This window comes from Mugil cephalus, chromosome 11 (assembly GCF_022458985.1).
Source record: "Mugil cephalus isolate CIBA_MC_2020 chromosome 11, CIBA_Mcephalus_1.1, whole genome shotgun sequence".
Lineage (NCBI taxonomy): Eukaryota > Metazoa > Chordata > Actinopteri > Mugiliformes > Mugilidae > Mugil > Mugil cephalus.
The window spans coordinates 24,617,625-24,635,378 of record NC_061780.1 but is presented as its reverse complement, the minus strand read 5'-3'; the positions used below and the strand labels follow the sequence as shown (position 1 = coordinate 24,635,378).

Below are 17,754 nucleotides of genomic sequence, written 5' to 3'. Positions count from 1 at the left end.
GCCCCTGTTGGTCAGGTAAGGAACTGCACGCAGCGGGACAAAAATAAATAAATAAATAAACATCCTTTTTTTTATCACTGATTTACATCATCTAATATTTCACAATTTACTTTACTTAGATTCAAAACACATTAGAGAGGGAATGTAAAGTGCTTCAAACCTTTAAAATTAAATTGAACTGAAAAAAAAAGCTGGATCACATGGCAAATGACAAATTGTAAAATTACATTTTACATTTTTTTTTTTGTTGCTATTTTCTGCTTTTGCTCTTCAAAGAACAATACGGTTCTTATATTTTGAGTTTGTGACCCTGTGCATTTTAAAATAGATAGTTCAGACAAAATTACAAACAAAAAAACAAGATCGTTTTTAGCATCAACTTAACATAAAACATTACAATTTGTTGATGAAACTAAGTTCCCACTTTAAATATAATTATGTGTACAAATGTATTTCGTATGCACATTTAAATCAGTTGATTTGACTCAACAGAGCGACATACAAACTTAGAAACGGACACTGAGTTAAAGGTTTTGCATGTTTATTTGTGTATGTCGCTTTAAAATATACAAATATTCATTGTGCAGATGATGATGATAATGAGAAATTCCCCTTTCGATTAGAGGAAAGCTTATTTGTGGCTGTCTGCTCTTCAAGATAACAACGTGCAAGTTCATCCAGGGCAAGAAAAGCCTGTGATCTGGTTTTCACTTGTTATAAATCTGAAGTCAGACTTTGGTGACATGTTGAATTAAGATGAATATTCTCAGTCATTCAGGTTATGATAGAAAATCAAAAAACAAAGCTAAGACTAAGGCGAGTCCAGTTGTTTGAACTTTGTTTTTATAAGATGTTAACCGCTGAGTTCTGGTCCTGAGAATTTAAAGTGCTACTGGAAAACAAAATAAAAAACACAAAAAGATTCACACGAGCAGACACCTTCTGCAGATATGTGTATGTTTCTAAATCAATTTTCCCCAGACTGAGGGAAATAAATTAAAGTCTTTGGATATTTGTACAAAATGAGCAACACCTGAGACTCACGGAGGAGTGTGGTGACATGAACGTGTCCGCTTTGGTTTCAGCGTGTTTAAGTGCAAATAAATAGTGAGTTTCACATGTTAAATTATAATATAGATTTCCTATAAAGAGGATTTATCCACTGTGGGATGAATTAAATATTTATCTTATTTCCAGATGCATCCGTGGCTTCTGAGGACTAATACAGACGATGTGTCACTTCTTTTCTTGATTGTTTCGTTTCTCTGTGACCCTAAAATTAAAAGAAACCAACTTTAATAACTCGCAATGGTCTGATTATAAAAAGTATTGGATTTCCTTCACCTGCTGCTGTAGTAGCTGTTCTCCTCCAGAAGCTCCTCAATGATCGCCTAAAAAAACAAGATAAAATTCCCTGTTCATCTAAAGAATAATATATCGGTCAATCAAATTAAATATTATATTGTTATATATTTGTCTTAGATGATATAAACTTGCTCCTTGATTTAATCGTTGTTTTAATTTTACCTACCTTTAATTTTTAATGTTCTACATGCATATATTCGTGCAGAGTTGCTCAACATAGGCTTAAGTTATATTACACAATGCACAATATTGCACAACCTACCAACTGCACAAAAATGCACCTTTACCTCAGCCTTTAGATCATATATTTATATTTTTTATGCTCTTAAATTATTTTTTTTTTTTTTAGTTTATGTTAATAAAAATACACTAGACACTGATGGAGGCTTGTTACACTGAAATCTTTCATTTTTTTTGTGCACTGACAATCAGGGAATTCAGTTCAGTAAAGCTAAGAATCCTTCAAATAAAACTGTAGTGCAGCCCATATCTAAGTGCTAACTCGAAGGCAATGTGAAGTACAAAACGTGGCGACTTCTAGGTTTGTGCTAAGATAAGCCTTCTGATATATTCTGACATATTTAACAGAAGTAAAACCCCTCAAAAAATATATAAAAACTGAACTGAAAACTACTTCTGATGAATAAATTACAGCCCTGACAGTATAAAATCAAAAACAGATTCTCTGAAACTCACCTGCATCTGCACATATGTGACTCCATCTTTGAGATTCCCATCAACTGTTAGAAGAAAGAAGAGAATGAGCTCAGAATTCATTAAGCGTCAGCCATTTAATAATAAATCAAGAGTAAACAACAGCATCATCTCAGGGGTTTTTCTCCACAGAGATGGATGAAGCTTTGCTTTGGCAGCGTTAACTTCTACCTGTGCTATCAGAGCTGTGAAGGTCTCCAGTGAAGTGATGAACCAGCGGCCACCGGTCTGAAGTCGCTGAACTGAACTCCATGAGCTCTGAAGAGGCCAGGAGGAGCTGAGAGGACATAAGAAGACAGAGACAGAGATGTGATTATCTGGTGATGAGACTAGTCACAGTTTGGTCACCTGAAAACAAGTGAGGTTCGTCTTCATAGATGTCTACATCTTCATGAGCGATGTGGAAAATGTATCTGTTCTTCCATCACGGAAACAATTTCTCTTGTAGTTTTTCATTATTTGTTACTTTTATTATTTTTCTATCTCTATGTGCTAATGTCCTTAAAATGTATTTATCGTGTTTTATCTTGTCTCATTTTATCTTGTCTTGTTTCATCACGCTTTGTTTATCTTGTGTCACTATCTCGTCTTGTTTTTTTTTTATCTTGTCTTATTTTACCTTGTCTAACTTAGTTTTATCTTGTCTCATTTTATCTTGTCTTGTTTTTTTTTATCTTGTCTCATTTCATTTCATCTTGTCTGGTTTGATGTTGTTTTGTTTTATCTTGTCTCATTTATCTTACTTTGTTTTAACTTGTCTCAATTTACTTTATCTTATCTTGTTTTATCTTGTCTTATTTTATCTCATCTCATTTTATGTTGTCTTGTCTTGTTTCATCTTGTTTTGTTTTATCGTGTCTTATTTTTATCTCGTCTCATTTTGTTTGATATTGTCTCATTTTATTTTATCTAATTTTATTTTATCTTATCTTGTTTTATCTTGGTTTGTTTGATCTTGCCTCATTTTATCTCGTTTTGTTTTATCTTGTCTGATTTTATGTTGTCTTGTCTTGTTTCATCTTGTTTTGTTTTATCGTGTCTTATTTTATCTTGTCTCATTTTGTTTGATCTTGTCTCATTTTATCTTGTTTCGTTTTATCTTGTTTTGTTTTATCTCGTCTGATTTTATGTTGTCTTTTCTTGTTCCATCTAGTTTTGTTTGATCTTGTCTCGTTTTATCTTTCCTCATTTTATCTTGTTTTGTTTTATCTCATCTGATTTCATGTTGTCTTGTCTCGTTTTGTCTTGTCTTATTTTGTTTTATCGTGTCTTATCTTATCTTGTCTTGTTTTATCTCGCCTCATTTTATCTCGTCACGTCTCACCTCGCCTTCATAACCGTCAGTCTCACCTTGCTGAGCTCCACTTTCAGGTCGTAAGGGTCGCTGCCAAAGTGAAAGAGCGACTTTTTGAATCTGTCGATGAGGCGCCGCTTGACGTCGTGATGAGGAACTGGTGGAAGCTGTGGGAGAAATAAAAGACAGGTGATGGAACAAAGTGTGAAGAAACGATTGGCTTCCTCTTGGGGCTGATGAGACTCGACTCAACCTGAGTGATGTAGATGATTTTGTGCAGCTGAACGAGGAGCCTCTGGATGGGATCGTCAATCTGTCGAAGCTTCTTCTGGGAAACGCAGATCCCCGCTGACACTAAGAGCAAAAGCAGAACAGTCTTAGCATATTCACCAGCTAATCCATCTCCTCAGATTCTAAAGAAGAAGGCTGAAAATGTTCAGTACCTGGCCTTGGTTTTGTTTTCGTAGTCGCAAAGTCCCCACTGAGAAAAAACAGGATAATAATAGTACATCAACAATTATTTTTATTCAAAGACACTGTGGAGGTGTGCTGTATTGTTCCACCCACTGAGAGGAGCAGTGATAACCAGATAGTCATAATGTTATGGCTTCTCTGTGTATTCTTTTCGTTTACCTGGATAAAATGTGATCAGGTGTAACACAGGGGCTGGACTTCAAGCCTTTTAACGAAGCGGAAACTGAAAGTAGACAAAAAAAAACAAACAAAAAAAAGACACTAAAGACGCTAAAATTTCAAATATCATCTCGGATGTGCAGCTTCAGCTGAACTCACCGCTGTGTTTTCCTGTAGAGGCAGAACTGCTGTTTTTGGCATCAGCTGGATCAGCGTCCTCATCTGAAGCATCATCTAAAAACAAATTTTTAACACGTTGGTTCACTTTAGTCAAATCCTGAACATTTATGAGCGAAACAGTCACCTTCATTGATTCTCTGCTCGCTGTGGTTTGAAGAAGAGCATGGGGCCAGAGATTCTGTCTTCACTAAGGATCTTTCCTGCAAAAACACCCACAATTTTTTGTACAACAATTCTAATCCAAGTATTTCCTTTATTTTTGATTTTTCCCAACATTTGGATTCACCTGCGACCGGTTTCTGTGCCTTTCGAGGAAGTACTTCTGAGCTCGTTGTCGGTCTCTCTCCGCTCTCCGCTCCAGTGCATTCTGGGAAGTGTAGAGGCCGTCCATCAGCCTCATCATCAGGTCAGAGATCCTGGAGCTGACGGCCACGATGTCCGGCCGCTGGTCTGCGTCTGGACTCAAACACCTGACGGGACGTCGCAGAACAGGGACGAATGAATTAGGTGAAGCAACATTTAAACAGCAACTTGCAGGCTTTTCAAAATAAAAGCCTCACCATCTGATCATCTCCGTGACTCTCTCTGAGAAGGCTCCTTCTTCGATCGGCTCGTAGATGGCCTCCACAATCTGCCCGGTGCAGAATACGACAAATAGGATAGTAAGTGACGACAAGAAGGAGCAAGTTTGAAGACAAAACAAAAAATATAAAATCTCGTGTGAGCCTTTGTCACCTTGCTGGCCAGCGACAGCATGTTGGTGCTGTAGAACGGAGGCTGTAACGTGGACATCTGGTAGAGGATGCAGCCCAGAGCCCAGATGTCAGCTTTCTCTCCGTACGGCTCGTTTTTCACCACCTCTGGACTTAACAACAGTCAACACACAGTCCTGGAAATCTTTGCATTTGTATCATAAATCCCTTAACCACCACAAAAATCACAGAATTATGTCATATTTTGGCAGGAAATAATTGGAAATTTTTAGATGATACATGCATCTAAAAATTGATACATTAAACCTAAAAACAAACTCGCCTCCTGAGACCTGAGCTTTTGTTTGCTATGCATTTTTAATTTCTCCATTTCTCTGTATTTGGGATTAGTAGGAGCTAAGAACTATAAAAAGTAAGCATCGTCTTGCAAATAATGAAGTTATAAATAGCTTGTCACTATTGATAGAATTTTCCTGCAATATTAAACTAGAGTTAAAGTTAATAAGCATAAAAAAAAAAGTTTAAACTGTAACATTTGATGAGGTTTTTGCACATTTTTGCAGTTTTGATGTGTGATCGGCTGCAGAACAAATCCCTTGAAATGCCCACTATCATGTTTTCACACCAACTAGTATCTAGTTGTGAGGATAAAAGTTTAAATGAAGCAGAAGAAGCTGCCACAAACCTAAAACTTAATGTCCCCATATGAGGACACAGGGCTAGACATCCCTTAACTTTACAAACTCTGCAAAAATGCTTGCGGATTCAGTCCTTAAAACCAAAATTACTATAAATACACGTGAGTTACAGACAGAATCTCCTCACCAGGAGTAAAGGATGGTGCCGACTACTGACGTTAGCTTGCTGTTCTCCTGCTTCTGCTTGGCGAGGCCGAAGTCGGCTTCAAGAAGAGGAAAGACACAGGTTAAAAGACAAGAAATATTGAATTTGAATAGAACCACATCAACGCAGACTCACTGATGGTGACTTTGTCCTTCTCCCCCAGCATGATGTTGTTCGGGGACAGGTCGCGGTGGACGATCCTCTTCTCTTTGTGCAGGTATCTCAAAGCCAGACACATCTGAGGGGACAAACAGAAGCCGTATCGGCCCATAAAGAGATGAAAAACGTTGCTCCTTTGACCGAGAAAACTACTCATATTCAAGACTTTTATCCCAAACTATTTTCCTCCCGCCACAGAAATAAATCCGACTGTAGAAGCAGGAAACTGAGTCCGGCACCTGAATGAATAAACTCCAGACTCTGTCTTCAGTGAACAGCTGCTGCTTCTCCTTCAGAGAATTAAAGTGTTCGGCCAGCGGCACCCCCTCGATCAGCTCCATCACGATGTACAGCTTGTCACCTGAAATGAGGAATTTCTTCAGAGTTAAGACATTTACCTTGAAGGCAACAAATGAATAATCTTCTCCTCACCTTCTAAAAATGTCTTGTAGTATTTAACGATGTTCGGGTGCGTCATCTAGAGAGGAGGAAGAACAAGCCACACGTTAACGCGTTCACAGAAAACATAGTTTTGTTTTAATGACATGGTCACAGTGGAGCTCTGTGCCTGCTCTTTGATGATCGTGAGCTCGGAGATGATTTTCTCCACGTTACTGTCTCTGGACTTCTTGTCTTTGCCAAACACCGGGTTGTGCAGGTTCACCTCCTTCAGAGCCAGGAGGTTCTGGTTGCTCTGCTTTCGGACCTGTGGTCAAAAGCAACACGGGATACGAGTCACCTGAAGCTTAAAGTCATGGTTTCTCAGGATGATACTTCATAGATGTTCGTTGCACCTTAAAGACGCTCCCGAAGGCGCCGGTGCCCAGGTGGTCCAGTATGGCGTAACTGCTGATCACTCTAAGAGGAGGTCGGTTCTGGTCCAGGACCTTGATACTTTCTGTCAGACTGTCCAGTTCTTCCTCCTGCATTCAAACAGGGCGTAGATCTCTCACTCCCAGTTAACTCAAAAACATCAACAGATCTACTTGATTCAGATCCATCCACAACATTTGTGTTGGACGAAGGTCAGGACTTGGACAAGCCCCACAATCACCATCACTGTGTATGTGTGGATTCCAAACTCTTAAGAGATGGTTTTGTGAACTTTTCCCGCTCAAAGAGCAGCAACAACTCTTTTTCTGGAGCTCCTTTGCCTGTGCCATCATACACTTCCTCAAATATGTGTGATGAAGACGAAACTGGGACAAATCCTTGTATTTTTAAAAACTAAAAGGGCACTGAACGCCACCTGACTCAATGTTTCCCAAGAGATGGAATCTAATTTGTCCTAGAAATTAACTCTTTGCTTGATTTGGTTTGATTGGGTTGAATTCTGAAGCCTGCAAAAAATGTTAACTATACATCTGACTAATTAAGTGATTCAGTAGCTATTTTCTTACAGTGTAGAACGAAACCTTGGTTTTCAGACCCTCGTAGGCTGCGAGGTCCCGCACATAATGTCCGACATCAATAAACAGCTCAAAGAGGTCTGCAGGAAAGAGTCTGACACGGAAAACAGATTATAAAACGTCACTGGTTTTACAAATCATTTACTGACTTATAATTCTTCTCATATATCCAGCAGCAGCACAAACTTTTTGTATTTTCCGTTTTTAAACTTTACCTTTTGAACAGATGTCGGTTTCTTTCCACACTGAAGAGAAATCTGAGTGTCCGGAAAGCGTACAACTGAGAACATGCAAACAGAAAAACAGTTACGACATCTTCATTTATTCTATAATATTCACATTTGCAGTCGTATACCTGCAGAGAAGTGTCCTTTGCTCCAGCTTTATGTGGTAAAATCAACTTCGAGATTATATAGATGCCATTTTCCTGAGGAGAGAAAACCACAGTTAATTTGCACAAAGTGTTTAATGTGAAGTAAAGACTTTTTCTTACCTGTACGATGTGGTGAGCAGATGTGTCGTCCAGACTCATCTCGGTCAGAGCTGCACAGCAGGCTGGAAAAGAGGATGAGGAGGGATTTTAAAGATGATATTTACTGAGCAGTGCAGAGCACATATTTACTTTTCTTTAACTTTCCATGTTAGTGTATTTTATGACAAGCAGATAATTTTCCTGTCTAATCTGGGACACGCTGTGCATTCCCTGACCTGACTGCAGGGAGACGGCGTTGTCCACCTCCTCCTGTGGACTCAGTTTCTCTCTTGTGTGCTCCCTCTGGATGCGACCGGCGGCGTTGGCGCTGGAGAGAATCTCGATGGAGGAGCGGTCAGAGACGAACTGTCTGTCGCTGCGATAAACAACACGGCTTTGTCACAGCTGGGACTCTGGGATGTCGCCTCTAATCTAAAAAACAAAGTCTAATAATAGTGTGATAATAATATTTATTCTCACAGGATCTGTACCTCCATAAAATCAGGGGGAAATTTCTATATTTCCAGTAAACCTACACAGCTTGATAAAAATGAGCGGTTCCTTCAACACAAAATTGTTGCAGTGACCCTTTAACTCACAGTCCACTTCCTGCTGCACGTTTTAGAGGAATATCCGCATCAAACACAAACCTGTCGAGCAGCCGGAGGAGCTGCTGCACTCCACCCCAGCTCCGGATCTCCACCCTGGTCTCAGGATCCTCGCAGAGCTGCACCAGGATCCAGGCGACGCTCCACAGCAGCTTCAGGTGTTGGCCGTGGAGCAGGCTGAGCAGCACCGGGACGCCCTCCAGCTCCCTCACCTGGGCCCTCACATGCTGCACCAGGGACAGGAGCCTCAGCAGCTCAGCACTCATCCTGGAGGAGATTTAATCCACATCGCATTTGAATATCTTTCCATATTTTCTCATCAGTCTGAACACTTGAACACAGATTTTATACCTCTTTGACAGCAGGTCGTATTCCTGCAGAATTACAAGAAGACTCTCCGCGATAGGCAGCTCACCGATCTCCCTCCTGCATTCTGGACTGCAGAAAAACACAAAAAAGGTTAAATTGTGTGCGTATTTAAAGCCTCGGGTGAAACATTTACTTACCTCTCAGCCAAAGTGGTGAGAGCCAGGAGGGCTCCCAGCAGGACGCTGCTGTCCGATGTGGAGAGGAGCTTCACCAGCGTCTAGGAAGAGCACATGTATTCAGTGCAATACATTCACTTTTCTCATGCAACAAAGACGGCACGACTTCTCTGTTGCTGTCCAAAATATCATAGCATTGAAATAAATGACAAAAATGCATGTTTTTGTGTTTTTAAAACAACCAGTACGAAGCTTTAAATCATTTGTCTGCCTGCACTGTTTGTCAGGAGTTGACAGAGGGACAAGAAGTCGCCATCTTTAAAGTTCTTAATTGTGTAGATCTACCTTGTGCCTCCGAAACCTTGTGACTCATCAGAGAATGGACATGCACTGCAAAAAAAGAATTTCTAGAAAGCAAGAAATCCTTGTATCAAAGAAATACATCTTATATTTTGTTAATTGGCAGATTTTTTTTAACAATACAAGATGATTTAATTGAATATAAGTATATTTTGCGTTTTTTCTAGTAATGCTGTTTGGGATCTAGTGAATTTGGAGTTGTTCTGTGCATCTGGGACATCAAGCTGATGCAAGTTGCAGTAGTAGTTGCAGTGTGCAGTTTAAGTGAGACCTGAATATGATATGTAACCCAACAGTCACAGATAACCCTCATCATTACTGGTTGTCTCCTACCATGTGAGCGCCGCTCTCGATGACCCAGACCCTTTGATTTCCGGCGGCAGACAGCTTCTGAAACATGTCTGTAAAACAATCAGCAATCAGCTGCCATTGATAAGGACAAGACGGGGTCTCAACACAGTGTTATCAGTGCTGTCGCCTTCAGTTCACTCACAGGTCATCGTGACCAGTTTCTGAGTAGCAAACGCCTGCTCTCCACGAGATATGTACGAGGCGGTGACGGATTCCATGTACTGAAAGAGGGAGGAGATACGTATATATGTGACTAAATCATCTGCCTGATTGGGCATATGGATACTATCTTTACTTACCTTGGTGAGTAAAGCGATGCCTTTGAGCTGATGGAGGATTTTCTAAAAGAAAGAGGCATTTAATAATTTTATTTATACATTTTTATAGATTACATAGTCGACATTAAAAATGAACCTGATGGTGGGGATCTCGGATCAGTAATCGCAGACAGATAAGGACTCCCAGGACAGACTGAGGTGGTGCATGTTCAATCCATTCACTGTTGATAAAGTGTAAATTATCAATAATAGTAATTTAAGACAAAATGTATCGTTGCGTTGTTTTACAACAGGAAATTGTGTCCTGAGATTTACCTGTATAAATAAAGGTTTTAAAAAAAGAGGAAACGATGAACTACTTCTTTCTTTTTCTTTTAATTTTTTTTTGTTACCTGCACAGTCGGTTCTTGATCAAAGATGTGAGAATGTCAGAGAACAGTTTGTGCAGTGGGTGTTTACTGAAACATCTCTCGTCTTTATACTTTGTGCTGGAAAATGAACAGATTTGTAGTTAGAACCAATACAGATTATTTTTAATTTTTTTTATTATCTCAAAAATTAAGAAATAATACAGATGATTTTTTGATAATCATCTGTATTATTAGGCAAATATCACATTTAGGAAATAGTATTAAAAACTCTCAGTACTATTTGGTGCCAAGTGAAAAGTGTCAAGATTCAGAATGAATGTTCCTGATTTAAATCAAAAGAACAATCAAAACATGAACTAACAGACTGGGAAACAGTTTCTTCCCTAGGGCCTCCTCATAAAGTAAAATCCTGACCAAAAATTGAAGTTGCAATGTACACTTTTTTCTTTTTTTCTGTTTTTACACTATAAGCTTCTGCTTTTATTTCAGAACTGTAACAATAACTACCTTTTTCCTCTGTCTAAGTATGTTGTTTTGAGCGTCGTGGGTGTGAGTGTGAATGGTTGTCTGTCTTTCTGTGTTAGACCTTTGATAGTACCATGCCTCGAACCCAATGACCGCTGGCATAGGCTCCACCCCGACAGGGGAGGACATGAAAAATCTTGTTTTTCCTGCGCTGCTGATCTACCTAACATAATTTCTGATGGGGTTAGGTGCTTGATCAAGGCACCACAGCCATGGAGAAGCGGGAGGTAGACCTTTAACCACTACAGATCTCCCAAAAAGTTGCTGTGGCGCGGATATTAAGTTTATTTTACATTTGCTTGTACATAATTAGAAAAAATAAATACTTATTGTTATTTATATTTGTCAAAGACACAGAACCAGAACTAGCTGGATAAGCTGACATCGATTAAAGACATGGTGTTGTTCTAAAGGCTGAAACTGAGCAGCAGTGATGCATTCAAAGTGTTTTGTGTCATAATTTTAGGATTAAAACCTGAATTTCTCCAGTTCAGACGCTTCATTGCTGAAGTTGCTCTCACTCCTGTGTCGGCTGGCGTCTTTTGGAGACTGCAGAGATCTGCTGGATCCACTGCCGCATGCTTTACTGTGACTCAGCGCTGCCACCTGCAAACACAAAGACTGTCACACCACAATTTATATACATGGTCACATAGAAAGCCACTTTGTCTGCTTTCAAAATATCTAAGTTGTTGTTGTTTACCTCTTGTCTGGGGCAGCTTTTGTCAAGCAAGGAGAGGAGCCTCCTGAGATCATGAGATGCCCTAAAAAAAAAGCAATTATCAGGTGATTTTGTTTTTGTAATATAAGAAAAATTAATTTTAAGTAACAGACAATTAAATAACTGTAAACAGGAGATAAGCCATCTTACTTGTTCTGGATTCCTGCTGATTTCTGTGGCAATCTTTCTCCTTTTTTCACTTTTTTAACTGAGTTGGACATTGTCAACGCTGCCCTTCATTTCCACGAGGAACCTGGGGAGACATTTTGACACATTTTGACACATATTTGCTTGTAGCCTGCCTTGGATAGACATTTTAAAGCTCGACTGTCATCTCATTAGCTTTCTGTGTTAGCAGGATTGGCTATAGGAATTGAGCTAGCCCTGCTGCTAATTTAACTAAAAACACAACTCTTACCCTTTTTATCCAGCAAATTAATTGTACACGGATGATTACTTAAACCAAATATGGGCTCATTAAATACCTTTAGTCGGGGGCACAAGCGACATTTTAAGTTTTATTTTTACCAACGCAACACAAGACGCCTCTCTGCTAGCAAATGAGAAACAACAATGCTAATTTTCCATCTTTTTTAACCAATCAGAATAAGCAATATTAGACTGCCCTTGTTGCTATGGATACAACCAACGCTATCCGCATTCCGTCACCGTTTTGAGTATTTAATCATTGATTAAAGGCGTCTTGACGCACACACAAATATACACATGCATATTTAATAAACATATTTCAAATTAAATGCGAAAAAATATGTAAAACGACAATTAAAGTGGTAAATTGATTAAAATAATCGCTCAGGCGATGTATTTATCAACGCAAAAATATCAGGTTATTATTTATTTCATTTGAGAGGGAGGTCGATTTTTTTTTTTTTTATTAAAAAGAAACATATTCTGGAGTAAAAAAAAAAAAAAGAGAAAAATATAGCGGATTGTTCTCGCTTTAACAGTTGTTAGTTCTCGCGAGATAAAACCAGCACTAAGATATTGAATGTTATCGCGAGACTGCTGTGTCAGTCAGCTTTTTGATTCACGTCCACTCTACGTCAGACTTTCGGCGTAGCTCTGTTGAGTTTGGGAGCTTTTGCGTGCCTCGTTAAGCGTAGCCCAGGAGAGAGTGGGTCTCTCAGAATCATCTTTGTCCAAACTTGACTTTTCCATTAACAGTCAGCGCTCTTTTACATCAGTTTTTTTGACTGATGTAAACTTTACCATGCATGGCCTTAATAAAAAAAAAAAATATATATATATAACGTTTGGGAGTTCTTTCATTTATGTTTATGACAAACTGTGTACATGAGAAATTGTTAAATTTGAAAAAAAATGTTGCCATAGAAACTAATCTACAAAGACTTCTTTGAATACTAAATAAATCATGTGACATCATAGCCACACCCCCTCCTTTGATGTTTGGCTAATACAGGGTTATACTTAGAACAAGAACTTTTAAAGTGATTTAAATATCTCTGTAGGCATTAGTGAACACACTTGTTTAAAAAAAAAGAAAGAAAGAAAAGAAAAGAAACTTTGACAATGGCAGCAATGCAATCATCTTCGTCGTCCTCGTTCAGCAATGAAGTCTCCATTGCTAGATATTCTGTTATGAATGGTACATACATAGTTAAAAACGTGATTGGGGAAGGGAGCTACGGCAAAGTGGTCCGCTGTTCTAAAATGTTGACCCAGGAGAATGTAGCGGTCAAGGCCGTGAGGAAACCACTAACCTGGGCGGCTAGAAGAGAAGCAGCTGTTCTCGACCAACTCAGCATTCTGGGCCTAGACAAGTGCAACATGGTGAAGTTTCATGAATCATTTATGCACGACGGCTACATGTGTCTCGTTATGGAAATACTAGACAAAAGCCTCCACCACTTCCTGGGACAGAGGCATGGCAGGCCGCTGTGTCTGTCCGTGATCCGGGCAATCACCCAACAGATGCTGGTGGCCCTCAACGCCCTCAAGAGCATCGGACTGTTGCATGCGGACATCAAATCAGACAACGTCATGCTTGTCGATCAAAGCAAACAGCCGTTTAGGATAAAACTGATTGATTTTGGGTTAGCCAGGCAAGTTTCAAAGGTAAAACCCGGTGCCACCATCCAGGCGCTCGGTTACAGGGCCCCAGAGGTCATCTTGGGCGCCCCAGTCACCGAAGCTGCAGATATGTGGTCTCTTGGCTGCCTAATGGCTTACCTGTACTTGGGCCAGCACCTGTATCCTCTCAAGTGTGAATACGAAATCATTCGAGTCCTAATACAGATGCACGGTGGGATAAATGATCACCTACTGGATGCTGGGATGTACACCAAGAAGTTTTTCCATAAGGACGCAGACTCAGAACACCAGACATGGAAGCTGAATACACATGCTCAATACAAAAGTTTAACGGGCAAGGAGAGCAAAGCGTCTACAAACCTCTCCACCAAGTACAGCTGTTTGGAAGATATAACCAAAGACCACCCACTACCAGTGACAGACTCAGAGAAGGAGGACACGCTGCGATTTCTAAGCCTCCTGAAGAGGATGCTACATGTGGATCCCGCAACGAGAATTACGCCCAGCGAAGGTCTCGAGCACGAGTTTATCACCATGAGACACTTTCCCGACGACACCGTCCCAGATCTTTACATAAAATTGTCCCAGGAGAGAATGAGAGTGTGCCAGCCTCTAGATTCAAGTACTGAAATGAGCAACTTTGATGACAGTGCAACTGACAGAGCAACCAACAGCTGTGACTGCACTAATAATGATTCACCAGCCACGACAGAAACAGGAAGTCAGAGAACAGAACTGAAAACGTCCGCGTCTTTCTTCACCAGGATGAGGAGCTGCATGTGCCATTGCCATTGCAAAGCAGAAGTTGACGCGACACCCTGAAATAATCTCCAACCAGTTTGGAGCTTTAGAAGCGGTCATTTCCTGTAAACGCTACCTCCTTTAACGCCTTCTTTCCTAACTTTAACTCTCATATGCATCATTTTCAGATTTGCTTATAATAACAGATGTATTATTTTTTTTATGGCTGCCTGTTTTTATGTACACGTTTTTTTTTTATTCACTTTTATCTCTTGCACATGTCACGTCTGTATCATGTATACTGTACATGCCACATGTATGCTTTATGTATGAACTCACTTCTGCTTACTTCCAATCTATTCAGCTTTTTTTTTTCCTTCTCTCTACTCTTATCTGCTCAAGTTTTATTTATTTTCTTCCCACTTTCGCTTTAGTTCCTGCTGTGGAGGGTTTCAGGCTCTGGATCCTGGATGACATTTTAAAAAAGGTGTTTGTTGTTACTGACATTCATACTAATCAGCAGCTACCTCCATTAGTTTGAGCTGTTTAAGAAAACTGCAAAAAAACACATCTAAACTTAATTAAACTGAAATAAAATTAAATGAATTACACTGAATCGTCTCAGCAGCAAATTAAGTAGTGCACAAAAAACTGTCATATTTCTTGAATTTTTAATATAAACCCCTAAATTTGATCAGATTTTTGATTATATTTGGATAATTCTGCCCAGTTCTGAGAGTAGAGTTGTGATAGAAGTCACTCCTCGGTAAATATTAATATCTCTTGACTGGTCTGTATTTGAGTCAGTAATTAAAAGGCAGCCAGTAGTCTACTCTTGCTTCACAGCGGAGGGCGCTATTGAGCCACGGGTTCATGCTGCCCATGCCGCTGCCCGCTAAAAACATGTCAGATTTATACATCTAAACTTAAAACATGACAAAAAATTTAAATATTTCAGTCAAAACAGAAAGTCGCAAATAATGAAAGACATTCTGTCAAACAACGTGTATTAAAAACAGATCAAATTATCAGAATGTAAAGTTTTTCCAACTCAACATTTTAATTAAGATTTGATTTTAAATATTTACCCACCTTTTTTTTATAAGAAAAATTAAAATCTCACGACCCTAGGACAGAAAATAAGAATAAAATGTCTCTTTAAAAATAAATAAATAAATAAAATCCCATTTATTTATACGATGTCAGATTTGTCAAAGCGACAGAGAGAGAGAAAAAAATCAAGCAACTAAATCTCCTACTGTAACTTTTATTTTATTTATTATTATTATTATTTCCGATCATATTGGATTTCACATCTCGAGAAATTCATTTGGTGACATTTCAATTTAGTCATTTATTTTTAAATTTCAGCTTTAGTTGCCATAGAAACCAACCGGTTACAGGATTTATTTACCTTTTGAGATGATCCTTTTGGAAAATGCCTTTGATGTTTCAGTAGATCATGTGCTTCCTTTGCTTGACCCAGCTCACTTGTTGATGTGCAGTCTACATCAGAAACAAACAGAAAAGGATCTGTATTCCTGCAAGTGTTGGTTAAAACACATCCGCTTTCTAGGCTTCAAGAAGGAAACAGTTTTGAGTTGTAAAAAAAATGACGTCCAGAGACAGAGATGAGTACCGGATTGTTGAGAATACCATTTTGCATGGTTCATACAAAGTAAAAAATCTGATTGGGGAAGGTAGTTTTGGGAAAGTGATCCGCTGTATTAAAATATTCACCGGAGAGAACGTGGCAGTCAAGGTGGTGAAAAAAAATCTAAAACCATCTGCCGAGAAAGAGGTTGACGTTTTCAAAAAACTCAGCATTCTGGACCTGGACAAGTGCAACTTGGTGAAGTTTTATGAGTCATTCATGCACGACGGCCACTTGTGTCTCGTTATGGAAATGCTGGACAAAAGTCTCCACCACTTCATTTTTCAAGGCGAAGGCCAACTGATGTGTTTGTCCGCGATCCGGGTAATCACTCAACAGATGCTGGTGGCCCTGAACGCCCTCAAGAGCATCGGACTGTTGCACGGAGACATCAAGCCGGACAATGTCATGCTTGTTGATCAATGCAGACAGCCGTTCAGGATAAAACTGATCGATTTTGGTTTGGCAATCCCTGCTGCGAAAGTGAAGTGTGGCACCATCGTCCAGGCGCTCGGTTACAGGGCCCCAGAGGTCATCTTGGGCGTCCCACTCAATGAGGCTGCAGACATGTGGTCTCTTGGCTGCATATTGGCTTTCCTGTACGTGAGCCAGCACCTGTATCCTCTCAAGTGTGAATATGAAGTCATTCGAGTCATTATGAAGATGCACAGTGGGATAGATGATCACCTACTGGATGCTGGGATGTACACCAAGAAGTTTTTCCATAAGGACGCAGACTCAGAACACCAGACATGGAAGCTGAATACACGTACTCAATACAAACTTTTAACGGGCAAGGAGAGCAAAGCATCTACAAAACTCTCCAAAAGGTACGCCTGTTTGGAAGATATAACCAAAGACCACCCACTACCAGTGACGGATTTAGAGAAGGAGGACACGCTGAGGTTTCTAAGCCTCCTGAAAAATATGCTACATGTGGATCCTGTGAGGAGAATTACACCAAGCGAAGGTCTCAAGCACGAGTTTATCACCATGAGACACTTTCCTGATGACTCCGTCCCAGATCCTTACGTAATATTGTCCTATGGGAGAATGAATGTGTGCCTACGTCTGGAGTCAGAAGCTGAAATGAGCAACACTTTGACTTCCAGTGAAGCGTCAGATGATGGGGTTCACAGCATCAGCTCAGAGCCAAGAAGAATGACAACCGCCGGTAGTTTTGATGAAAATAACACTGGCTGCACTGACAATTCACTACTCGCAAGACAAAAGAAAAACAAGCCAGCCCCATCTGCCCCTCTTCCTGGTCGTCCCAAAGAGTCCAAGCGTGTTAGACAACAAAAGAAGTCCAACCTAAAAAAGTCCAAGGGTAAAAAAAAAACATCTAAGCCCAAGCTCACAATTAAACTTAAGAAACCTGAGGAGAAGTGTAAACCAAAGGAGTCTAAGCCCATGCTTGGCGGTAAATCAAAGGAGTCCAACACTGGTGATAAACCAAAGCAGTCCAAGCCCGAGGAGAAACCAAACAAGTGTAAACCAAATGAGTCTAAGTCCACGTTTAGCAGCAAACCAAACGAGTCAAAACCTGGTCTAAAACCAAAGAATTCCCACCCTGGGGGAAAACCAGAGGAGTCCAAGCTTGGTGGTAAACAAAACAATTTCAGGCCGGCTGAGGAAACACACGCATCCAAGGCTGATGGTGAATCCAGATTTGCCGATACACCCAAGGAGTCCAAGCCAGAGGGGAAACCAAACAAGTGTAAGGCGAAGGAGTCCAAGTTTGGCATCAGACTAAAGGAGTCCGACGCTGGAAGTGAACCAAGCACATCCAAAACTGGCCCCAA

General features: G+C 39.9%; 1 protein-coding gene across 4 annotated transcripts; it reads right to left on the bottom strand.

The window, feature by feature from the left end:
* Positions 1-44: 44 nt before the first annotated feature.
* nek10 (NIMA-related kinase 10) lies at positions 45-12,065 on the bottom strand. Of its 4 annotated transcripts, none has more exons than XM_047599617.1 (36): positions 11,967-12,065; positions 11,632-11,734; positions 11,464-11,524; positions 11,236-11,381; positions 10,257-10,352; positions 10,001-10,085; positions 9,886-9,927; positions 9,729-9,807; positions 9,569-9,636; positions 8,897-8,976; positions 8,742-8,828; positions 8,433-8,657; positions 8,019-8,158; positions 7,804-7,865; positions 7,666-7,737; positions 7,526-7,590; positions 7,302-7,404; positions 6,696-6,824; positions 6,470-6,607; positions 6,334-6,379; positions 6,141-6,262; positions 5,878-5,980; positions 5,725-5,800; positions 4,922-5,051; positions 4,747-4,817; positions 4,473-4,656; positions 4,311-4,386; positions 4,166-4,240; positions 4,007-4,070; positions 3,817-3,854; positions 3,627-3,727; positions 3,430-3,540; positions 2,251-2,356; positions 2,062-2,105; positions 1,345-1,391; positions 45-1,273 (listed from the first exon to the last, which is right to left on the bottom strand). In XM_047599617.1, exons 2-36 carry the CDS (start codon positions 11,700-11,702, stop codon positions 1,237-1,239), a joined length of 3,180 nt encoding a protein of 1,059 aa, XP_047455573.1. In that variant the 5' UTR covers positions 11,703-11,734; positions 11,967-12,065; the 3' UTR covers positions 45-1,236. The 4 variants fall into 4 exon arrangements, with proteins under 4 accessions (XP_047455573.1, XP_047455574.1, XP_047455570.1 ...); XM_047599618.1 differs by having other exon boundaries at positions 11,236-11,366; XM_047599614.1 differs by having other exon boundaries at positions 7,666-7,865.
* Between the last annotated feature and the right edge of the window lie 5,689 nt (positions 12,066-17,754).

What these genes read in the sequence shown, in the direction of transcription:
- nek10 (XM_047599614.1), bottom strand. Translation starts at nt 11,702, where the DNA reads ATGTCCAACTCAGTTAAAAAAGTGAAAAAAGGAGAAAGATTGCCACAG. An exon ending in CGCCGTCTCCCTGCAGTCAG is followed by an intron (nt 7,866 to 8,018) that starts GTCAGGGAATGC and finishes CCTCTTTTCCAG; the next exon opens with CCTGCTGTGCAGCTCTGACC. An exon ending in AAATCATCTACATCACTCAG is followed by an intron (nt 3,541 to 3,626) that starts GTTGAGTCGAGT and finishes TTTCTCCCACAG; the next exon opens with CTTCCACCAGTTCCTCATCA.